This window comes from Chinchilla lanigera, unplaced genomic scaffold (genome assembly GCF_000276665.1).
Source record: "Chinchilla lanigera isolate Chin_1 unplaced genomic scaffold, ChiLan1.0 scaffold00139, whole genome shotgun sequence".
NCBI lineage: Eukaryota > Metazoa > Chordata > Mammalia > Rodentia > Chinchillidae > Chinchilla > Chinchilla lanigera.
In genome coordinates this window covers 2,230,252-2,255,318 of record NW_004955540.1, presented here as the reverse complement: position 1 = coordinate 2,255,318, position 25,067 = coordinate 2,230,252, and the positions used below count along the sequence as shown (strand labels likewise).

Below are 25,067 nucleotides of genomic sequence, written 5' to 3'. Positions count from 1 at the left end.
TCAGGTGAATCTCCAGCCTTAGGCTCCCAGGCACTGGGACTACAGGCATGCACCACCAAGCCCATGCCAACATTGCTCTTCATCAAACAAATCCTGCCAGTGTGCTGGTACCCCGGGTTCTCTGGTTTGACGATGGTCTCCCTAAGCCAGAAGAGCAGACCCTCGGGGTGCAGATGCATGACCTGCCAGAGAATGAAGCCACTGACTGGAGCCAAGGTTCTGTCCTCTAGCAAGCAGAAGATGCCCTGAGCCAGGGGCAGCACAAAGTTCCCAAGGAATCTCATGCTTGCAGAGTCTGAGACTCTTACAGAACGGTGAGTATTCAAGTAGACAGTTTTGAAGGACATGTCACTCGGGACATGGTGAAGTTCAGCAACCACTCCCAACTGTAGAGAACATTTTTCTAGTGACCTGAATTTGAGCTTAGAGTGTGGGCATGAACTTGGAACACCTGCACTCAAACTCTCTCTGCCACTCACTCACATGTGGCTTTGGGCACATTATTCTACCTCTGTCCCTTGGCTTCCTCATCTGTAACAGGGGAAAATGAAATATCTACCCATGTTGTTGTTTAGGAGATTAAGCTAGTACGTAAAGAGCTTAGAAGAGCTAACTGGTGCATACTAGGCATAAATATCAGCTATTTAAAACATTTTACTAGCCAGGTATGGTGGCATACCCCTGTGATCCCAGCACTTGGGAGGCTGAGGCAGGAGGATGACTGAGAGTTCAAGACCAGCCTGGGCTACATAATGTGTTTAAGGCCAGCCTGAACTGCATAACAAGACCTTGTCTCAAAAAATAACAACAAGGGGCTGGGGATTTAGCTCAGCGGCACAGCGCCTGCCTGGCAAGCACGAAGTTGTGAGTTCGATTCCCGGTACTGGGAATAAATAAATAAATAAATAATAACAACGAAAAATTACCTCTCTCAATATGCAAGATTCTTTCCTACTCTCTCTCTCTCACATACACACACCCATACACAATCTTATCTGATCCTCAATGTAACTATTACTTGAGGCAACCAAGGCCTGGGAAGGTTAGACCACTGTCCCACGGTCACACAGCTAGCAGAAGGAGAACCATACTGGAGGCCAAGAACTCCCATCTGATTTTTGTAATCTGAGCACCAGAACAAGATCTTGTCACCCCTGGCCCCTAGAGGTCCATGCCCTGTTCCACACCTGTGGGCCAGGGAGCAGCGCCTCTCTACCACCCCTGGCTGCAGAAAAGCATTGCGAGACTGTATTCACATTCTGCCCTCGGTCTGCTGCCAGTGCTCTTCCCCGGAACTGCTTTAAACCTCCAGGTCCCCATGGAAACCCCAAAAAACCTGCCTATGACTAAGCAAAATTTCACCATGACGACTTCCTTGCTCACAGATGGATATTATCAAAAGCCTGCTTCCAACAGACACCTGCTGTCACTCAGGGCCAGAGCCACATTCTCCCTGGATGAGAAGATAAAAGAAAGCTGTTCCCTGGGGACCCCACAGTATGGACAGCTTAGAGAAGAGGAAACATGTTGTGAACTGCTACAATCAAGATCAGACACAAGCAAGGGGCTTTCTGCCCATGCTTGTGGCCAGGGGCTGAAACAAGGGCCTTGCAGAATAAACAAATCAAGTAACTCATGCTTCCCGGCTACCTGCAAAAGCCATTGGTAATGTGCTTCTAAGGTGGAAGAGCGGGGCTTGGAAGAAGGGCTCAGGATACTGCAAAAGGACCCTGCTAAAAAGCACCACATAATCTAAAGATGGACCAGAAGTTTATCATGGGGAAGGATCGAAAGCAAAAATTCAGCTGCACTTTGCCAGCATTGTCCAGAAATACAGTAAAGTGGGGCTGAGTGTTCCAGACTCCTTCAGTGACAGAAACTGTTACTCTGTTAAAGACTTGAGGAATGTCTGTGGAGTGCCAACCACACCCTCAGACACCGCGCCAGACACCAGCACCACGGGGAGAAGGAGGCAGAGAGAACTCAGTCTCGTGAAGGAGACGGAAAACAGACTTTTCAGCAAATAGATACACAAGAGCATTTCAGTTGGTGACAGCTGCTGTAAAGAACAAAAGGTCATAGGCCATGAGCTGGGGCACAGGACCTAAACACTAAGGGACGCCAGCCAGAAGAAACAAAGCAAAGGGCCCCGTCCAGATCAGCAGAATTAGGCCCCCAAGGAAGGGACAGGCTCGTCCTGCTCAGGAACAGAACCCCTGAGGGAGGAGCAGGCTGGGCACAGGCCAGGAGTGTGCAGTGGAAATCACAGGGGCACCTGTCCCGACCACACAGGGCCACGGCCATGCTAAGGACAGGGGATTTTAGCTTAAGGATACGTTGAACCCATTTAGAAGTGGTGGTGGCTTGTGGTTGTGGTGCTGCAGACTGAACCCAGGGCCTTTGCACAGAGTTACCTCCCCAGCCCGTTTTATTTTTTATTCTGAGACAGGGTCTCACTAAGTTGTTGAACTGCCCACGCAGGCTCCAATTTGAGACCCTTCTCCCAAGGTGGTAGGGTCACAGGTAGGTGTGCCTCCCTGGACTTTATGTTCATTTTTAAAAGAAAAAGACAATTTGATTTATGATGTTTACAAGAGCACTCCGGGTGGTTTGAGGAGAAAACACTGCACAGTGGGCTGAATTCAGTCTCCACTGGTAGTCTAGAAGCAGGGACTTGGTTGGCTTTGACTCCCCACATCTAACATATGGGTCCTCAAAAAGACAAATAGTAAGTTAAATTATCTGAGAAATAACAAAAACTGTGGATTCTTTCTGCAGCAAAATGTACTGCCAGGGCCAAGCATTAAGACCCCTTTCAGGAGCCCAAGCTGTGTACCCAGCAGGCTACACTCTATTTTTGGTTCCATCCAACCAGACAGGAACACAGCAGCGCCATGCCTTCCTTCAGGCATTTCAGCCAGCAGCAGAAGTGTGTCCCACATCTGCACTGGCATCCGACACACTGAGTCCACTCAGACCGGGCAGAACAAGACTGGGCAGCAGCAACAGGCACAGAGTCTCAGGCATGGCCAGCCTGTCCGACGGGCCTCAAGGCCATCTCTGCTAGATGAGAAAAAAATGTAACATGGCAGAGAGCTAAGAATGTGTGCAAGGCCCTGTGCTCCTGTACCAACTCCAAGAGAAAGTGAGAACAGGACATACAAACCAGTCCCTGAAAGTTACCCGGAGGGAAGGGGACACCAGACAGGACCACACTAGATGGCAAGGCCTGGAGGCCATGCTACCACTGGAGGGGAAAACAAAATGTAGTATTTGCTATGTAGTACCTATAGGCTTCTGTGGACACAGAGAATCCCTGAAAGGATATGAAATAAACTGAAAAAGAGGCTGTCTCCGGCTAGGGACATCAGAAACCTGGACAAAAAAAGGGAAGCAAATTTACTTTTCACTCTTTTATGTATTTTGAAATTAGACAACTTACATATACCACCTATTTTTTTTTAATGAATTAAGTAAAAATTAAACACAGGGATGCATCCCATCCCCAGTACTGCAAAAAATAAACTGAGCAGAACCATATACACAAAAAAGGATGCCTAAGAAGGTAAAAAAAGGTTGTCTTTGTTACTGCTGCCAACCAACCCATCTTCCAAAAGCCAATTTTCTTAAAAGGTATTTTGTCTTAGTTACTTTCTTACTCGTGGAACAAAATACCCAACACCCACAAATTAGAGGAAAAGTTTCAGTTCACACTTTGTGGAGGGTTCAGTCCATGGTTGGCTGGCTCCAAGGCAGGGCGGCATTGCAGAGGAGAAACAGTTCATGGCAGGGCAGGCAGGAAGCAGACAGCCTCCCTTTGCCTTTTCATTCCATCCAGGCTACAAGCCTATTGGTTGGTGGCGCACACACCCAGAGTGGGGCTTCTGTCTTCACTAAATCCATTCAGCACACCCAGAACTAGGCTAAACCAATCAGTGAACTAATTTAGTACCATATACCCTTCATCTCATCACCACACACCCATGATCCAGCCAGCTCTGAGAAGCTACACCTGTGAGCACATCTTGGTTACTTTTCTCTCTATGCTGAGACAAAATACCCAACACCCCAAATTGAGGTAGGAAAGGTTTATTTAGCTCAATTTATGGGGGTTGTGGAGGTTTCACTCTGTATCAGATGGCTGATTTTAATCGTGTGGAGTTTTTGGTCCGTAATCAGCTGGCTCAAAGGCAGAGTGGCATGGTGAGGGGAAACACTTCAAGGTGGCAGAAAACAGCAAAAGCAACAAGAGAAAAAGGGAGAGGGGGAGGGCAAGTCTCTTTTCCTCCCTTATGCAGTACACCACCTCTCCACCCATGCCTAAACCATCTCCGTGCCCTCCTCTTCCACAAGCTCAGGATGTTTACACAGTGAGGACCCTGGTCCCTGCTGAGTCACTTAGTTAAGCTTCTACACTTCTTAGTTCTCGAGTTGACACAATGTATCAATCATTACAGCACTTTAGGGACAGCTTAGATATAAGCCATAGATGCTATGCTAACATTTCCAATCAGGAACAGCCAGTTCTACTGACCTGAGAGCCTCCGCGGGCTTCTGTGTTTGCTTCCCTACTGGTGAATCTCAAATACCTTATTTCTCTTAATTTCACAGTCAATTTACAAATCCTGTTTCTACTCTCTGCTTTTCTGGAATGCTCTTCCTTCCAAATAGATGGTGTTCACTTCTCTCACACATGTTGAATATAAAAAGCAAATCCAACCTCAAAGAAAAATTAAGCACAGGAAGACACAAAGAACAGTTCCTAAGCCTGGAAAACAACTTTGAAGGAAAAAAGGCTTATAAAGGCAACTTTCCGTTCAAACTGACAGACATCCAAGTCATACAAGCTGGAGGGGAAAGGAGTCCACTGGTTCAGAGATGTGCCAAGTTCAGAAGCGGAGGCTGGCTTCAGGCACAGGTTGACCCAGGGCTGAGGAACGGCTGCCCCTGGGGTTCTTGCGGCACTCTCTCTTCTGTGCAGTGGTCAGGACTCTCCCTGTGATGATTGGAATGCCCACTGCAGCCTCCCAAAGCTGGGGACTCCAGCTTAGCAACACCAAGGAGGCGATTGCTCATCTCTGAACAGCAGCAGGCAGTCCAGGGAACATGCTGCCAGTCACTGCAGACCTGTCCTGGCGAGGGGCTCCAGTCCAGATGGGTTTAGGTGATTTGCTCATACACAGGAAAACTACAGGAGATGTGCATGCAGAATCTCCAAGGGCACCACAGGAGCACTGCTAGAGAAAACTCAGGTGTCCTGGTGCCGGCCTGTAATCCTAGCACTGCAGGGAGCTAAGATAGGAGCACAAGTTCAAGGCCTACCTGGGTAACTCAGCAAGACCCTATCCCAAAAAGGGGGCTGGGGCTGGGGACATAGCTCAGTGATACAGCATCCCTGGGGTCAATACCCAGTAAGTGGGGTGGGGGCTCTGCTGCTCTAATAAGTCATGATTATGACCATGGGACCTTTTCCCCAAGGCACTGGGGACTGAACTCCAGGCTTTCACACTCAGTTACATCCGCAGCCTTTTTTTTCTTTTTACATCCTGGGTCAGGGTCTTACCACATCTCTAAGTTGCCCAGGCTGCCTCCTCCTTGCCTAAGTCTCCGTTCCCACTACACTTAGCTCCTTGGGACACTGTAACTGGCTTGAAACTGTAAAACCTGGCTGGAAAGTCCAAAGAGACATCTGTTTAAGAATTCTACCTCACAAAGACACTATCTGATCTGTCTGTACTAGATGTACTTCTCAATATCAGATCAGAAGCATATTCACAAAACAGGCCAATAAAAACCTCCAGAAATGCAATCCGTAAATCAGACTACAATCCTTTGGTCCCTCTGACACTTTCTGCTCAGGGAAAAGTATTTCCAGCATTCAGCCTGCCAAATTTCATTGTCTTTGTTTTAAGCCATTAACATTTCAATCGGCCTTCTGAAACTCAGTGAAGATATGTAAGTGTGAGATCCTTTTTTAGCTTTAGTGATCTAATAACTTAAGAGGCTGTACCTATATTCTGCTTACACAGAAGTTCACCTGTGTTCTCCCAGAATCTTCCTGGTGAGCTGAGCAAGCCAGTTAGTGACTAGCTGATCCTCAAGTAATTAGTTACAGTGGTGCCCTCTACATCAGAGGGCACAGGGTACATACTAAATGAAAGCTTCTTAAGAAGCAGAAAACGAGGGCCAAGGATATAGCCCAGCTGCCCAAGCACCTGCTTGTCCTGAGTTTGATTCCTGGTACCAAAAAAAAGAAGCAGAAAATGGGCTGGGGGTTTGGCTCTATGGTAGAGCACTTGCCTACCAAGCAAGAAGCCAAGTTCAATCCCCAGTACCAAGAAAAGGAAAGGAAAGGAGAAGAGGGGAGGGGGCAGGAGGGAAGAGGAAGGGAGGTGAGGAAGAGGAGAGGAGAGGAGAGGAAAGGAAAGACAGAGAGAGAGAAAGGATAGAAAACTCATCTAAGAACGAGAGCTTGGATAGCCTTGCTATAAGAAGTTACTGTTTTTGCAGTGTAATGGTTTATGTCTAGATGTACAAAGCATAGGTGGGGCTTGGGGAGGTGACGGGATCGCAGGTGTGTGATACTCATCAGTTGGGTTCGTCCACTGGTAGATTTATAGCTGTGTATGATGCTAGGAGTCGAAGCCTGTTGGGAAGAGGTGGTAACTGTGGGCATGGCCTGGAAGGGTCTATATCTCTCCTCCCCACTTGATCCCTCTCTGCCTCCTGCCTGCCATTCCCTGAACTCTTTCTCCTCTGCCACCCTGCCTTGGAGCCAGCTCACTCTGGACTGACCTCTACAAACTGTGACCCAAGTAAACCTCTCCTCAGAGCTGTGAGTGTCAAGTAGCATGTCTCAGTGATAAGTAACTAAGGCATGGAGTAAAACCATGAAGAATGAATGAGAACCAATACTAAAGCCAAATATCTTTTATTTGGAATTGTATGATTAAAGCCAATTTTCCAAGAAGGCAGACATGACAAATGTGTTTTAAATCACATTTTTAAAAAGCACATAGACAGTTCTCATACAGGACTGGGACAGTCTTAGGATCATGAAGAACAACACAAAACCTTCAACAGAATAAACTTTAAATGTATTTTTCAAAAAATCACTTATAAGTAGGCCAAATATCACTCAGCCTGAGAGAAATGCAATCATTAACAACATTGTAGTCCAAAAAGACTAATATTTATTGCTGATTCAGCACACAATGTAATCCCTTCCAAGCAGCGGTGCTGTCTCTAGAAATATTGTATGGGCAACTTTGATGGGCACATCTGAGGTTCACCTGTCTGTAAGCCACAGCCTTGCCCAAAACGGACTTACAGTGTGGCTAGAGGAACAGGAAACATGCAGAAGAGACATCTCTGTCTGGATATAGCAATGCCAGCACCCCCTGTCACATGTGTTAACGTAAGAGCAGCTACACGCCATGCCAAGTTTCCACTTGACACACCGAAGGAAAGGCCTTCTTTTATCTGTGGTGCTGGGATGGAACCCAGGGCCTCACACATGCTACACATGCATTCCACCCCAGCCCAAAATAGTTCATTTTGTTCACTTGTATTTGTGCTCATCCATGTTTCTACTCCACTGAATTAAAACAGAAAAAGTAACGCTAAGCTAACCGTACCATGTTTGCTGTCCTAAAGGATAGGATGGCTTCTTCGTGTCCTGGGGTTCTCCACAGTCCCACATCCAGATGCCCCATTCAGTAGCTTTTACTGCTAAACCGATGTGCAAATTCAGGAAGTGTGTAGACAGCTCCCCACCCGACCTCAGGATCCATGCTGATGAAGTCGTTCAGGTTCATTTTACAGTCTAGAAAGATACATAAAAGAAACGTGTTCTGAAAACACAACTTTGGTTTCATAGCAGTGAAGCAACACAGAAGACTAAAATTAGGGGAAATTATTCAAACAGGTAATGGTTCAAGGTCACTTCCGTGGTTCCCTTGCCTCGAATGCACATCCATCTAATCACAGCAACACATCACACAAAGCTAAACTGAGGGGTGTTCCACAAAACCACTGACCAGTGGTCTTCACAAGTACAAAGCTTGTAAAGAAAAACAGAACAGAATTATCACTGACTGGAGGAGACACAACCAGCTATGTGACATCCCTCCGTTAGACTCTGTTCTAGAAAAAAGAAACTAGTCAGGAAACTTGCAAAATGTAAACGAAGACTGAAAGTTACTAGTTTTATATCATAACACATCAATATTTGGTGTCACTTATTTAAGATGTAGCAGTAAGGGAACTGAGTGAAACAGAAACTCTGTCATGCTTAGCAAATTTTCCAGAAATCTAAAATTTTCAAAATAAAAAGCTAAGTACGAAAAGGCACAAATAATCAAACTGCTAATTTACTGGCTTCAACAGCCAAATCACAGGAAATTCAGAGGATACAATAAAGATATAATCTGCAAAATGCAATCTGTTACCCGAAGACCCAGGTTGTCCAACAAATTAACAAAGAAAGAACTAGATAAAGAATCTGTACATTAAAAAAAGTCTCTTGGGCCGAGGATACAGCTCAGCAGTACAGCGCCTGCCTAGCAAGTCTGAGGTCATGAGTTCAATCCCCGGTACCACACACACACACAAAAAAAAAAAAGATTCTTGGCCAGGTGTGGTGGTACATGTAATCCCAGCACTTGGGAGGCTGAGACAGGAGGACTGCCATGAGTTCAAGGCCAGCCTCGGCTACAAAGTGAGTTCAAGGCCAGCTTGAACTGCATAGTGAGATCCTGTCTCAAAAAGGCAAAAAAATAAAAATAAAATTAAAAAAGACTCTTAAGAAACACTTTGGGCAAACACTATAGAGACTTCACTTGGATCTTCATTCAAACAAACTGGGAGAAAAAGATTATGGCTTTATGAGATAACTGTAAATGTGAACACTGACTACATAGACATATGACGACTTTAAAGAATTATTGTGCATTTCTCTAGATGCAACAATGGCATTGTGGCTTATTTTTTAAAATATATATATAATGTTTTGTTTTTTCCATTGAGGCATTTCATTTGTATGTTTTATATCCCTAAAAAAGAACCTCAGAATTTTCCTTCCTGCATGTTTTCGTCCTGCTTCTTTGTGGTCCACGCAGCTGAGGTTGTAGATACAATGAAACCAAACTGACAGACGGGAGCAGGTTATTCTGCCATTTTTCCAGGCCTTTCGACTGCACCTCAAAGCTGGGGCTGACCACTTGTTTAAGGTGCCTGTGAGGTTCACAGCAATTTTTTCCAGCGCAGTGCTCATCAGTGATTTCAAATTTGCCAATGTAGCCGTGCTTCGTCATCACGGTTAGAGACCAGACGATGAGTCTGCAGCACAGCCTAGTAAGGACCCGGCATTTGCCTCTCTTTCCGGCACTGTTGATGCTGAGAGTGCGGCCAGGACAGTCACGCACACCACTATGGCAGCACGGAAAGATGGCGGAAAGAGCAAGAGGTAAAGTACACACTGTCTCAGATTCACTTCCAAGTTTGTGGGAGGGGACAAAGTAGTTGGGGTATAACAAATCAACCAATCATGAGCTTCAAACAAGGTGTTAGAAGTCTGTTACATAATATGTCTGCTCTTATACAAGATTTAAATTTTCTAGATGGCGTGGTGGTGCAGCCTGTAATCCCAGCACTCAGGAGGATAAGGCAGGAAGATCGTTGTGAGTTTGAGGCCGGCCTGGGCTACATAGTGAGCTCAAGGCCAGCCTGAACTGCATAGCGAGACCCTGTCTCGTAAGGACAAAAGAAAAAAAAAAAAAAAAAAAGATTTAAATTTTCCAGATTAAAAAGCCCAAGGGTGTAGCTCAGTGGTACAGTGCTTCTCTGGCATGTGCAGGGCCCTAGGTTCAATCACCACTGCCATCGAAAGTAATAATAATAATCCAAACAAAGAGCTAATTGTTCCTGCTTAGGGGACAGCCGAGCAGCAGTGATGGATCACAGACCCCGAGCAGCCTCCCCCCTCACCTCCGGTTTCAATGCAGGGATAGGGTGGGGGCGCCTCCCTCCAGTTCCCACTGGAGTCTTTCATGTGAGACCGGTCAGAAGCAAAGTTCTTCAAATAGCAATCAGCACGAATCACTCTAAATTTCCTGTAGATGGGTCAAAACACAGTCCATTAGGTAAGTGTCACATGTGAAATTCTAACTCAGTTTTTATATGGATTCATTTTCCACGGCATACACAAACCTACTCATGTATATTTTTTACTTTCACAGTGCAGAGATATATGTATAGCTTTGCACCTATGTAAAAAGCTATGGGGGGCTGGGGATATAGCTCAGTGGCATAAGCGCCTGCCTGGCAAGCACAAGGTCCTGATTTTGATTCCCAGTACCAAAAAAAAAAGAAAGAAAGAAAGAAAAAAAGCCATGGGAAGCCAGACGTGGTGGCACACGCCTCTAACCCCAGCACTTGGGAGGCGGCAGGAGGACTGCTGTGAGTTCGAGGCCAGCCTGGGCTACAAAGTGAGCTCAAGGCCAGCCTGAACTGCATAGCAAGACCCTGTGTCAAAAAGACAAAGAAAATTCAACATGACAGGGACGAACCGGGCCGGGGATGTAGCTCAGTGGAACAAGCCCTGCCTGGTAAGTGCAAGGCCCTGAGTTCGAGTCCCACTATTAAAAAAATAAGAAAGGGAAGAACCTCTGTGCCTACCAATAAATCCATCCTGAATGTCCTCACCTCCTGAACTGTGGATGAATGTCGTCATCAGACTTCAAGGCATCTTCTACATATGTGTCAAAGGGGCAGGGAAATGACAACACAGTATCAAGATCATAAATGAAACTCTGTCCTCCACTTGAAACATGGAGCAGAACAACATGGTAATCCTGAAAGTAAAAGTGGCTGGTTAACCAAGCTGCTCTAGGACGATGAAACCCCAGGGTGCCAGTATTGGTGCACAGATATCGACACAAGACTGACACACCGCAAGGCCGGGGAAACAGCTCGGAGGTACAGCACCTGCCTGGCAAGTGCAAGGTCCTGAGTTTGATTCTCAGCACCAAAAAAAAAAAAAAAGAAAAGAAATTTAAACCAGGTGTGGTGGTGCACGCCTGTAATCCCAGCACTTGGGAGGCTGAGGCAGGAGGACGGTTGCGAGTTCAAGACAGCCTGGACTACAAAGTGAGTTTGGCCTCCCTCAGAGGGCTCTGTGTTCACTCGGCTGCCCAGAGAAGGCTGTCTGGGCTGGGGAGCAAAGCACAGCTGCAGGGGCCTGTGCTTGGGGCTCTGCCTCTTCCCATTCAGCATGGCGGCAGGTGGGGAGATGAACTGCAGCAGGATCCTCCATGCGGCTGTGGGGTGTGGCTCATGGGGCAGTAACCACAGGTCCTTTCCCTGCATCCAGCAGAACGAGACCACACCCGGGGCTCAGCCTAGTGGTTTAGCAATGGAGCAGTCTGCATCAGGGTTTGCAGCGCTGCCAAACACAGCTCGGCCTTCCTGAGTACCAGACACCAACCCAAGTAAACTTCCCCTGCGTTACCTCATCTGAGCCTCACAACCCAGACAACCTGTCCAGTCACACAGCTGACCAGAGGGAGGACTTCAACCCCTGGTCCAGGTCCCCAGAGGCTGGGCTGAGGCTTGATGTTAGAGCAGATGGGGGCATAGGATCCAAAAGCAGTGCAAGCCCAGGGTTTTAGTCCATCTTGTGTCTGGCATATAAAAGGCACTCAATAAACATAGGCTACGTGAAAAAGCTGGATATGGGAGCACACACCTGTAACCCCAGCACTCAGGAGGCTGAGGCAGGAGGATCACTGAGAGTTCAAGGCCAGCTTGGACTATATAGTGAGTTTAAGACCAGCCTGAACTACATAACAAGACCTTGTCTCAAAAACTAAAAATAACATAAACGAAGAGTCCTGAAGATCACAAATATATCTCCCATACTGGCCATTTAAAATCATTCCTATAAGGGGCTGGGGATTTAGCTCAGCGGCAAAAGCGCCTGCCTGGTATGCGCAAGGTCATGAGTTTGGTTCCTGGTACCGGAGAAAAACCAAAATAAATAAAAAAATAAAAATAAAATAATTCCTATAATAATACCAAAATAAAAACTTAAAAGAAGCAGGGCAAACATCTGATCCCAGTACTCTGGAGAGTGCGGCAGGAGGACTGCACGTTTGAGTCATAATTTGGAGAGACCTCATCTCAAAATAAAAAACCAAACACTAGCTGGGGTGTAGGCCTTGGGCTCAATTTCCAGGGTGGTAAAAAAATAAATAAATAAAAGACAAGAAAATACGCCAGTACTTCTCAAAAGATCCACTTATTAATGATTGCCATTAATGATTACCACCCCTAATGATTCTGCCTCACCAATGCCCACAAGCCTCAGAGGTCACAGAAGCAGCGGGTGGGGAGCACCCATGCAGAGGGGCATCTTACCCAGATCACGGGCCCGTTTCCAGGTCTCGCCTGCTGCTTCCAGATGGGCACCTATGGAACACAGGGCATCCCACAAGCCACAGTTAGCCACTCCTAGACACTTCAGTGCAACACACGAATGAGAAACACAATCTTTCTAATCAGCTAACAACCATGGTAAAAGAATGAATAAGAAATCCAAATCCTTCTCAGTATAAGAATTCTCAACAACGAGTGCTCATAAGAACATAAATTAAATCTGGTGTGGTGGCATAAACCTGTAATTCTAGCTAGTTAAGAGGCTAAGGCAGGAGGACTGCAAGTTCCAGGCCAGCCTATGCAATGAGACCCCATCTCAAAACAAAACATACAGAAGGACCAGGGATATAGCTCAGGGGTAGAGCACCTCTGGGTTCAATCTCCAGTACAGCACAAAGAAAAAAAAAGCTCTTTCATACCTAAGAGATATATAAACATCCCATAGTCTCTTAAATACAGTCTCTTACCTATAAGTCTACAAATAAAGTACTAAATATTTCTAACTCAACTGGGCCCTATTAAGGAAAATACCTCATTCAAAAACTAACTAGCCAGGCATGGCAGTGCACACCTGTAATCCCAGCACTTGGGAGGCTGAGGCAGGAGGATCACCATCATGAGTTGAGGCCAGCCTGAACTACATAGCAAGACACTGATACAGACTACTACATAGTGGCTCTGAGCAGGATTTAAATTAACCAATTGGCTTTCCATGTTTACTTGTGAGTCTGTCAAAGGCTTAGGCCCTTCATCTGGAGATGGGCAACAGACTCATATTAAGTGTACCTCTGTGAGTCACTGGTCCCTACTGAGGCCTATAATGGTAGGTGAAGCCATGGTGCCTCAAAGAACAAGACAAGGCCACAGTAAGGACACCTGGCTACAACCTCAGTTAACTAGGTAAAGACTGTACCTGCAGGCATCTCACTCCACCTTGGAGATAACATAGTTCTCCTAAATTAACATAACGTCTTACTTGAAGAAGCCCTTGAGCAGACTTCCGAGGTCCTTGGAGGGTCCTGTTCAGATTCCCGACTTTCTTCAGTATTCCCCTTCCTTGTTTTGATAACTAAATAAATATAGGCGAGAAGATCTTTGTCTTTCTTTTTTTTTGGCACTGGGAATGAACTCACAACCTCACGTGTGCCAGGTAGGCACTATGCTGCTGAGCTATATCCCCAGCCCAGATCTTTGTCTTAGCCCCCAAAGAATCTCAGATTCTGTTAGAGGGTTTTGATCTACCTGGAGCCCTAAAATCATACCACTTGGCTCATTTATTTAAGCCTTTGCTGTACACTCATTTGGGAGATTGCAGGCCTGATCAGTCCACAATAACTAAGGGATAATCTAATGCATTAAGACCCTGTCTCAAAAAGACAAAGAACAAAACAAACAAAAAACTAACTTTACAATGTGGCTACATTCAAAAGGTACAGTTTACAACAGCACTAGCCTATGCCAGATTTAGCTTCTAAGGTAATCCTAAACTTCTTTTTTTGTCTTTTTGAGATAGGGTATCCCTATGTAGTTCATGCTGGCTTTGAGCTCACTTTTGTAGCCCAGGCTGGTCTCAAACTCTTAACGATTCTCCTGCCTCAGACTACCCAATGCTGGGATTACAGGTATGCACCACACCTGGCAATCCTAAACTTATTTCCTTCCAGCAATCCCTCACCAACTTACCATCTTCTTCTCATTTGATATGAAGACGGCGTAACATTCTTCCAAAGGATACTGGTCATGGTTTTTGATGTATTCACAGAGCTTCCAAATATTTTCTTCACTGAAATAAAACAATGGTTTAATCAACATAATTAAAAGTGAGCACTCTGTTTCTTTCAGATTTGAACAAAAAGACTGATGATAACATAAAAAAAAAAAATCAGGACAGCCCTTAAACATCTCCTTCAACAGCTGCCTGAAACTCCTGTAAAACCTCGTTAACAAGCTGCTACCCAACCTGCAATGTATGCGCACATACACCTCCAAATTCTAGAACAAGAAGCTAAACCCAAAGACTGTATGAGGGAGGAAATTATAAAGATCAGAGCAGAAATTAATGCAATTGAGACTAAGAGAACAATACAAGGCCAGGCATGGTACCACATGCCTGTAATCCCAGCACTTGGGAGGCTGAGGCAGAAGGATTGAAAGGATCAATGTATCGAAAAGTTGGTCCTTTGAAAGATTAAATAAGACAAACCCTTATTACTAATAACACCACCTTATCAAAAAAAGGAAAGACAAGACTCAAATCAATGCAATGAGGAATGAAAAGGGTGAAATCACAACAGATCCTGCAGAAATCCAGAAGATCAAAGACCTACTTTGACAGCATATACTCTAATGAGATGGAAAATTCAGGAGAAATGGACAGGTTCCTAGATACACAGGAGTTACCAAAGCTGAATCAAGAAGATATAAAAACTCTAAACTATCCAATACCAGTTAACAAAATTAAAGAATATTCCCAAAGTCATTCCTGGAAGCAAGCATTACCCTGATACCAAAACTAGAGAAGGATCCAAGCAAAGCAGAGAACTACAGGCCAATCTCTTTTCTGAATACAGATGCAAAAATCCTCAATCATCAAGAAGATTATATACTATGACCAAGTAAGATGCACCCCAGGGATGCAGGGTTTGTTCCACACACACAAATCAATAAATGTAGCAACACCGTAAGGACAGAACCAAGGACAAAAACTACATGATCGTCTCAATAGATGCAGAAAAAGCATGTGACAAAGTCCAACACCCATACATAAGAATCCCTCCAGAAAATTGGAATGGAAGGACCTTAATCTGATAAAAGCCATCTATGACAAACCGAAGCCAACATGATCAAATCATGTAAATGATCAAAAGTGAAAGCTTTCACTGTAAATCAGGAACAAGACGAGGATGCCCACTATCACTACTCCTGTTCAATATAGTTCTGGAAACATTAGCCAGAGCAATTAGACAAGAGAAAGAAATAAAAGGAATATGGACAGGAAGGGAAGAAGCTAAATTAGCATTAATTGCAGATGACATGATATGCTACATAGAAAAACAAAAAATTTCATGGAAAGACTCCCAGAATTAATAACCAAATTTGGCAGCATAGCAAGATACAAAATCAGTATTCAAAAATCAATACCATTCCTGTACACAAAAATAAACTAAGAGACAAGATAGGGAAATACCACCTTCACAATAGCATCAAGAAAAATGAAATACCTAGGAATTAATCTAACAAAGGAAGTGAAAGGACTTTACATTGAAAACTACTGCAGAGTGTTACCTCAGTTCATGATTCCTTTTGTTTGTAAACAATTTGGTTTGCAAACAGAAGTGTTTGGCAAAACTTTGTTTCTGTTTACTAATTCTGATTTAGGTGACAAACACAAGTGGGGTCATCTTTGCCTTGTGAAACAAATTAAGTTCATGAACCAAAGTATCACCATACTCTGCAAAAGGAAATTGAAGAAGATATCAGAAAAATGGAAATATATCCCCTGTTCTTGGATCGGCAGAACCAATATAGTGAAAATGGCCATACTTCTTTTTTTTTTTGCTTTTTGCTTTTTCTCCGGTGCCGGGAACCGAACTCACGACCTTGCGCTTGCCAGGCAGGCGCTTTGCCGCTGAGCTAAATCCCCAGCCCCTGAAAATGGCCATACTTCTAAAATTGTTATACACTTTTAATGCAATCCTAATCAAAATGCCAACAACTTACAGAACTAAAGAAAACAATACTAATATTCATATGGAGTCTGGGCATGTCACTCAGTGGTAGAGTTCTTGCCTTGAATGCATAAGTCCCTGGTTCAATTCCCAGCACTACAAAAAATAAATAAAATAAAATAAAATAAAATTCATATAGAACCAGAAGTGACCTAGAATAGCAAAAGTTATTCTAGCTATTCTGGGCAACAACAGCAAAGCAGGGGGCATCACAATCCCTGATTTGAAATTATATAATAAAACTACCATCATAAAAAAACAGCATGGTACTGGAAAAAAAAAAAACCCTGACCCAAGGATCAATGGAACACAGTAGAAGATGCAAAAACAACTCTAAACACCTGCAGCTACCTTCTCCTTGACAAAGAGGTCAACCATCTTCACTGGAAGAAAGATAGCCTCTTTAATAAATGGTGTTGGGAATGGCACACAGCTATAATCCCAGCACTCAAGAAGCTGAGACAGGAGGATCACTGTAAGTTCAAGGCCAGCCTGGGTTACATAGTAAATTCAAGGCCAGCCTGGACCTAGTGAGGCCCTGCCTCAAAACAAACAAATAAACAAACCTAAATGGTCCAGGGAAAACTGGTTTCTCCCCTGCGAAAACTAATTAATCTTTGCCCCCAAGCTGAAGATTAATCCTAGATCCATACCTCTTACCATGCAATAAACTAAAATCAAAATGGATCAAAGATCTAAAGATTAACACAGAAACACTCAGTGTGCTGGAAAATAGAACAGGTACTTTTGAAGAGTTTTACCTATTCTATTATAGCTGTGTGCCATGAGCAACATGCCCAGGTATAAGAAAGACTTCATGAATAAAACCCCAATCACACAGGAAATATTAGAAAAGAATCAACAACGTGGATCTCATCATTCTAAAAAGCCTTTGCACAGCAAAAGAAACCACCAACTACTGAAGAGATAACCCAGAAATGGGAAGAAAATTTTACCAGCTACTCTTCAAAGGACTAATATCTAGACTATATAAAGAACTCAAAAAATCAGACCCCCCCCAAATTTAAAGACCCAATCAAAAAAATAGGCATCTGAAATGCAGACACATCTCAGATGAAGTACAAACAGCAAATAAATATATGATAAAATCTTCAATATCACTAGTTATTTGAGAAATGCAAATTAAAACAACACTGATGCCAGGCGTGGTGGCACACACCTGTAATCCCAGCACTCAAAAGACTGAGGCAGGAGGACTGCTGCAAGTTTGAGGCCAGCCTGGGCTACAAAGTGAACTCAAGACCAGCCTGAACTGCATAGCAAGACTGTGTCTCAAAAAGGCAACAAAATAAAAAATAAAACAATACTGAAGGGGCTGTGGGGAAAAATGAAGTCTTCCTCACCATTGGTGGGAGTGTGGACTGGTGCAACCACTATGGAAATCAGTGTGGAGATTCCTCAAAAAATTAAAACTAGAGGTTCCATTTGACTCAATTATTCCTCTTCTAGGTATCTTCCTGAAAGAATTAAAAGCATCACACCACAGTGATATATGCACATCCATACTTACAGCAGCACAATTTATAATCACTAAATCTTGCAAACAGCCCATATGCCCATCAAAAGATGAATGGGTAAAGACAATGTGTTTTTTATACAATCAAGGAATATTCTGCCATAAAGGATAAAGTTGAGACATTTTTAGGTAGATGGATGTACCTCAAAACCGTAAGTTTGGGCTGGGAACTTAGCTCACCGGCACAGCGCCTGCCTGGCAAGTGCAAGGTCATGAGTTCGATTCCCGGTACCAAAAAGAAAAACACAAAAAACTAGAGATGTATTTAAAAAATAAAAGTAAAAAATAAAGAAAACCATAAGTTTGCCTGGTGTGGTGGAGCATGCCTGCAATCTCAGCACTCAGGAGGCTGAGGCAGGAGGATCATTGCGAGTTCAAGACCAGACTGGGCTACAAAGTGAGCTCAAGGCCAGCCCGAACTGCATAGCAAGACTCTGTCTCAAAAAGACAAAGAAGGACCATAAATTTAAGTGAAATACAGTAAATCAGACACACAAGCTTAAATATTGCATTGTATCTCTTGTGTGAGAAACACAAGGGGTAAATGGGGAGCAAACTGGAGGCTTGACAGGGAGGGACGTAGGAAGAACTTGTTCAAATGGGAAGGGGAACAAGGGAGCAGGAAGAGGGAAGGAAGGGAAGGGAAAAGTTATTTTAAAAAAGAGAATGGAAGAGAAAAATGGAAACAAAGATTTTGTAAATGGGGAGAGGATGAAGGGTTGAAGGGAGGGAAAGGGAAAAATTAAGAATTAAGATATATTATATACAGGTACAAATTTCCATTGATGAATGTGATCATCACGTATAACAAATATGTGCTAACAAAAAACTAGGCAAAAAAAAAAAAGAAAGAAAACAACCCTACACAGTCCCACACAAACACTGACTACTATTATTATCATTAAGTAGAGCATGAAAAGATAAGTAACATCGGGCAGATGCTAACAGAAAGAGAGAAGATGCATTTCTTTCAGGTTTGAAGAACATGATGGAGCAATCGCAGCAAGATGTACCTACCATATGTGCTCAGCTAGGGTTGGGTGTTAGTTCTCAGCTGCATGTGGTACTGTCTCCCGAAAGAACATTAAGCAATGGCTCAAGATAGGTTGGGTTGTGCCAACCGGGAGGGGGTGCTACAGCGTCCAGCCTGTACAGGCTGGGTCTTATGTTTATATCTGCATGTCCCCCAAGAGCCTCAAACGCCTGTAGGCAGTGCCTTTGGAAGGTGGCTGGACTCTTGGGGCTTACAGCCACACCGAGCTTGCTGCTGGAGGTGGGGTCTGGTCTAAAGAGGTCACTGTGGGTGTGACCAGGAAGGGTGCCCTTCTCCCTTCCTGGCTCCTCCCTCACTCTGCTTCCTGTCACCTTGAGCGGCCTCCTCCTCCGCATGCGGCTCTGCGGCCAACTATACACTTTTCTTCCTCTAAGTTGTGGGTGTCAGGTATTGCATCCCAGTGACAAGGAAAGTAAGACACCAAGGATGCTGCTACACACCCAGGAGCCCATGGGACAGCCCCACATAATGACTGTGCTCAAAACATTAACAGGGCAGGGGAACCCTGAAGTAGAACTGAGAAGGGCTGTTCAAAACAAAAATAGAACAGTGACCAGATCTAGGAGAGCCTGCAATAATCAGGAAACAGACTTTGTGTCTGTGCCTATGTCTCCTCCAATGTGAGCAGCTGAGCATCCTCCAGCTCATACACTATGCTACTGCTATGTCCAGACCCTCTGGGATAGAACCCTAGGATCTGCAAGTTTTACAAGCTCTAGTGTGACTCTCCAGTACACTCATACTTAGGGCAGTTTTGAGCGGTGCAAAATCAGCAAAAGGCAAAGACTCCACTGGGTACGAGAGCCAGGGAGAAAGGCCTGTAAGAAAGCAACTGGAATAGTCTCTGCGATGGCAGAGGAGACCCTGACCCACAGCTGAAGGAACTAAAAAAGAAACTATGAACCAGATGTTCATCTCTTGTCACCTTCCAGCAGATCACACCAGTCTTACCCACCTCCTCGTCCTGCTTCGTCCTCCGAGCCTTCCCCTCCACCTCCAATGCCTGAAGACTTTGCTCCATTACCCTCAAAGCTCCACTCTCTACTACCTCTGCAGATCCGTTCCTTAAATATGCTAACTAGTATGAGCACAGTCTTTCAACATCACGTCTTTCTCGAAGCACTTACCAGCGCCTACCAGGGGTTTACTTGTTTCTGCTTTCATCGAAAGGTAGGAACTATGAGATCTTACCAGAGAAGTTAGTTTCAATCCCTGCTATATCCCTAGTGCACCACACAATCCAAATAAAAATGGTGTGTTTTGTTCATCTGAAAGAGACTTCAGGGCCAGGGATACAGCTCAGCGGCACAAACACCCGCCTGGCAAGCGCAAAGTCCTGAGTCTGATTCCCCGGACCAAAAAAAAAAAGAAAAAGAAAGAGACTTTATTAGGACTTCTGCTGCAGCACAGGGCAAACAGTGTATGTAGGGAACTCCTAATAAACACATCTGTTGAATGAGTAGGGAAACAATGAATGGACGTGAGAGCCACAAATTGAAAAGCTTTAGGATGGTGATGGCAATCTTTTTAAAGCTTCTAAAGATAACAAATAGCCTGTGGCAGCTGTGGCAGCCTGCAGCATGTGCCCCATAGGTTCACCACCCCCAATTTAGGAGACAGGCAAGGCAGAAATACAATGCAGCAGTTGAAAACGATCCTCAGCACCGCCACACAGTAGGGGTCAGATCTTGGGCAAACATAACCGTCCCACGGCTTTTCATTAGCAAAGTAAGGTCAATAACATTCATAGAACCTGTCTCCTAGGTACGGGTGGAAGCACTTGGCGAGGGGCCTGATAGGTGATCAAAGCCGAGCAAATGTTAAACTGTTATTGGCACTGGTGTAATGAGCAGCAGAAGAGGAGGATGGATGACAAGGTCCTGAGGTTTCTCTCTGCGGGGAAAGAAGTCATTATCCAGGGAAGGGGAGGGGAGCTGTGCGAGAGAAGAGGACCAAGGCAGAGTAGTACTTCGCCTGCAGGGGAAGTGTAGGGCAGAGGGGTCTGTAAATCCCCATGCAGTCACACAAGCTTGAGGCCTTGAGCAAATTACATGCATCCCTCTGTGCTTCGGTGTTCGCATCTTTCAAATGGGAATCCCAACAGTCCCTACCTGCCTTTTAGGGATGCTGGGAGCGCAAGTGAGGTAGCCAACCTAAGCCATCCTGAACGACACCTGGCACGGGGCCAGTGCTGTACAAATGTAACCATCCTTACGACAGCAGTGGTTAACATCATGTATCCGGGGCTACAGGGCCTGAATTGGATTCCTGACTGCTGTTAGCTGGGCGCCTTGGGAATATACCCTCAAAGTCTGCCTCCCTTCTCTACCAAAATTAAAATGACTCGCATCTCAACCTGAAATCACAGGTCTACAGAATTTTCCGCCCTTCCTCGCTTCCGAGCTCTGAGACTCGCAGAGCAGGTCCAGCCTAGCAGCGCGAGGCGGAGGCAAGCACCGACCCCACCGCTCCGCTCCCGAGCCCACGGCCCGCCGTCCAGGCCTGCGGCGCAGCGGGGCGAGGAAGAGGCTGCGCCCGCGACCCTCACCAGTAGCAGCTGCTGTAGACACACGCGGCCCTCGTAGGGCAGGCGGGCTGGTAGCACGGGGCAGCGAGGGAAGGATCCTCCTGCATGGCCGAGCCAGGGCGCGAACCTCGCCGGTGCAGAAGCGCTCGGACCGCTCCGCGTGCGGGGCGGAGCCTGGAGCGGCTGGAGCAGCTTCCGGGTGGCGCGGCGGGACCGGGGCGGGGGCCGAGTGGGCGGGGCAAGTTCTCCGCGGTTCGGGAGGCGAGGGGGTGGAGCCAGGGTAAAGGGGCGGATCCGGTGTGACGTAAGCAAATGAGAGCTCTTGGGGGCGGGGCCCGGAACTCGGAGGATGCGTAGTTCCGGGGTATCCTGGTGGGAGACCCCCGAAGGGGGCGGGGCCCGCAGCGCTTGCCCTGGTAGGCGGGGCCCGGGCAGTGTTGTATGTGTAGCTCCAGGTGGGCGGAACACAGCTCTCGGGTGACCCTCTAGGGGGCGTGGTCTGACTGCACGCCATGGTGGGCGGAGCCCAGGGCAGGGCCGGCGGCGGCGCGAGGAAGTGAGGGCGCAGACAACAGGTGCGGGGTGGGGGGGTGTCTGCAGGCAGCAGAGGAGGAGTTAGGAGCGGCTCGGAGTTGCGGCCGCGGGGCCCGGGGGCGCCTGGGACGAGCTCAGAGACTCCTCCTACCGGGCTGCCTGCCAGCTGTGGAGGAACCAGGTGAGAAGCTTGTCTGTGAAAATCGACGCCTTGGGGCCCCGGAAGTGGGGCGAGGGATCCAAGCATCCAATTTTACTTATTTATTTATTTATTTTCAAGTACCCAATTTTAATCGCACAGCAAATCTCATCATAGTCTAACTAAATTTTTAAAATTCGGAGATCTGCGTACACTGGCTCCGAAAGATTTACTGACTCTTTAATAGAATAAGCAAAAAAGTTTTAAGAGTCTGTATAGTATTTCTTTTTGTGTTAATCATATGTTTATTTGCTGGCAGCCTGGAAATTGTTAAACAGTGTCTCTGTGACTGATGGACATTGAATACTCTATAACTTTGTGAATTGTCTTTATTTGCGATGGACACGTGTAAGTGACAGGGAACTTCCCGTTGTAAAATCTGAAATTCTTAGTTTAGTTTATAGGCCACACACAGTCAGATTCAACCACGAGAGTCCCAAAGCCCATAAATCCTGAAGACTTGAGTGTGAGCCCTTGTCTCAGTTATCAATGTATTGCCTCCATCCTGAATACACACTTCATTTTAGGTTCTATGGTAAATAACAGTTCCATTAAATCTGCCCTTTAAAGTGAATGTGAGGTTAAGCCTTCTAGCAGAGTGCTGGGCGATGCAGAAGGGGTGTGAGAAGCATCCTGCAGTTTCTAGAAGGGACCAGAGCTGAGGGTGTGATCCAGAGAACCCCGAGCCCAGTGAGCTCCAGCCGCAGGCCCGCTTTTGCAGCTGTAGCCTGCGGATAGCCCTTTCTCAGCCCTCTACCCTCCTATCTTCACTTTCCCCATGCCCTCTAAGGGCCTCTGACTCTGCTGCTTCCTGAACTTCCCCTTGCCTAGGCCTACTCTGGATTTCTGACTGCTCCCCACGTGCTGCTTTTTGCCAGGCAGCTTCAGACCACCTCACTGTCTTTAAACCAGCATAGGTCTCTGGTGATCTGGGAGACAGCCCACTCCATCATCTAGGGCCTCTGAGCTTGTTTCAGATTTGTCCTTCTCTGGGTACTCTTTCTTAATTTTTTTTAATTTAATTTTATTTTATTTTTGAGACAGGCTGGCCTTGAGCTCACTTTATAGCACAGGCTGGTCTCGAACTCGCAAAAATCCTCCTGCCTCAGCCTCCTGAGTGCTGGGATTACAGGTGTGCACCCCCATTCCAGGCCCTGGGTACTCTTCTTTGGCCTTAGGTACCATAGAGGGCAGTGGTGGTGAACCTATGCACATGTGTTACTGTGTTTTTCTTTTAAGACAAAAGATGTTAATATATGAATTGTTTTTTCTAAACTAAAAACCTCAGTATTCAGGTTTAATTGCAGTGTTGCCACTTTTGATAAATAAGTGGGTTTCGGGTTGCAGTTTGGCACTTGGTCTTTAAAAGGTAGAGTTGCGGGTACAGTTTAGAGATTCCTTCTATCTTAGAGTTATACTTTCGTCATAAATAAATATATATATATATATATATATCCTTTCTAGTAATTGCTCTAAGAGGAGGAGGTAAGGGGCTATAGTTAGTTAACAAGAGCAATCAGTAACATTCCCTGGCAGGATTTAGTTTACTCGGGTAGGCATTTTATGGGAATGAGGGGTGAGGTCACCTTATAGACACTATGCAGTTCAGGCTGACCATGAACTCATTACGTAGCCCCGGCAGGCCTTGAAGTCGTGACAGTTCTCCTGCCTGAGCCTCCCAAGTGCTGAGACTGCAGGTGTATGCCATCACACTCAGCTACATCACACAGTACTTTTTGTTTTGCTTTTAAACTTTCCCTTATAAGTAGGAGTTATTCTCTGTAATTGGAAAAACAATAGATCATAGGGAAAACTACATATGATCTTATAGTGCAAACATATAAAAAGAGATATGGCTTCAGAGTAGTAAGAACTGCCTAGAACCAGATTCTAATCTACAAACTCCAATGATCTGGATTATAAAGAAATAAAAGATACACTCAGAGTGTAGTATCCAATGAGATTAGAATGTTAGAAATAGGAATTTGGAGGGACATCTAACAAGGGAAGGTATGAGAAAGGCCACAGGCATGTAAGGGGAAGTTCAATAAGTCTACACCAGTACACTCCAGTCTTTTTTTTTTTTTTTTTTTTTTTTTTTTTGCGCGGTACCAGGGATTGAACTCACAACCTTGCGCTTGCCAGGCAGGCACTTATGCCACTGACCTATATCCCCAGCCCTACACTCCAGTCTTAAAACATGTTTTTTTTAATCTTTTCCTGAAGGAGTATTTTTTTTTTTTTTGGTACCAGGAATTGGACTCAGGACCTTTCACTTGCCAGGCAGGCACTATGCCCCTGAGCTAGGCACAGTGCCTAGCTGGCCCCTAAGGGAGTATTGTTAATACTCAATATTAAGAACAAGAAGAAAAAGAAAGAGATAAGCCCATTGGCTGGGCCTGTGCTATATTCTGTTATCAGACAACTGAAAGAAAACAGAAATATCCAGAGCCTATTGTAACTTGCATTTTCTCCATCAAAGAAAAATGATGCACAAGCTGCAAAAAAAATAAGTAAAATAACAGTCAGAAGAAAATTAAAGGCGAAGGTCAGTGCAGCAATAGAAAGCACTAAATTGTCTTACATGGGTTAAAAGTCTTTGGGTCTGGACTTACATGCTAGAATACTGAAAGAGCTTTACGGTATGACCCTAAAGCATCTCTTAATGATCTTTGTAGGGGCCAGGGATAGAGCTCAGTGGCACAAGGGCCTGCCTGGCAAGGGCAAGGTCCTGAGTTTGATTCCCAGTGTCCTCCAAAAAATGATCTTTGCAAAATATGTTCGAGGAGAGGACGTAAGATTAAATATAGCTGGGCATGATGACACATGCCTATAATCCCAGCCCTCAGAAGGCAGAGGCAGGTGGATCACTGTGAGTTCAAGACCAGTCTAAACTACATAGCAAGATCCTTTTTCAAAGAACAAAAATATTAAATACAAATATTTGAGTCTTGAGTTTCATAATAGGAAAAAAAACATATATTACAAATGCCACTGTACCTTGATAAGCTTCGTGTCATTCCCATAACCATTTGTGACTAAGAAAAAAATGT

General features: G+C 45.2%; 1 protein-coding gene across 3 annotated transcripts; it reads right to left on the bottom strand.

Annotated features, from left to right (window-relative positions):
* Positions 1-6,914: 6,914 nt before the first annotated feature.
* Wdyhv1 (WDYHV motif containing 1) lies at positions 6,915-21,523 on the bottom strand. Of its 3 annotated transcripts, XM_013507929.1 has the most exons (8): positions 21,303-21,392; positions 19,946-20,096; positions 14,119-14,218; positions 13,412-13,504; positions 12,418-12,468; positions 10,705-10,853; positions 9,988-10,112; positions 6,915-7,825 (listed from the first exon to the last, which is right to left on the bottom strand). In XM_013507929.1, the coding sequence occupies exons 3-8, from the start codon at positions 14,119-14,121 to the stop codon at positions 7,716-7,718; spliced, it is 531 nt and encodes a 176-aa protein (XP_013363383.1). In that variant the 5' UTR covers positions 14,122-14,218; positions 19,946-20,096; positions 21,303-21,392; the 3' UTR covers positions 6,915-7,715. The 3 variants fall into 3 exon arrangements, with proteins under 3 accessions (XP_013363383.1, XP_013363382.1, XP_005410986.1); XM_013507928.1 differs by lacking the exon at positions 19,946-20,096 and having other exon boundaries at positions 21,303-21,523; XM_005410929.2 differs by lacking the exons at positions 13,412-13,504; positions 19,946-20,096 and having other exon boundaries at positions 21,303-21,520.
* Positions 21,524-25,067: the final 3,544 nt, after the last annotated feature.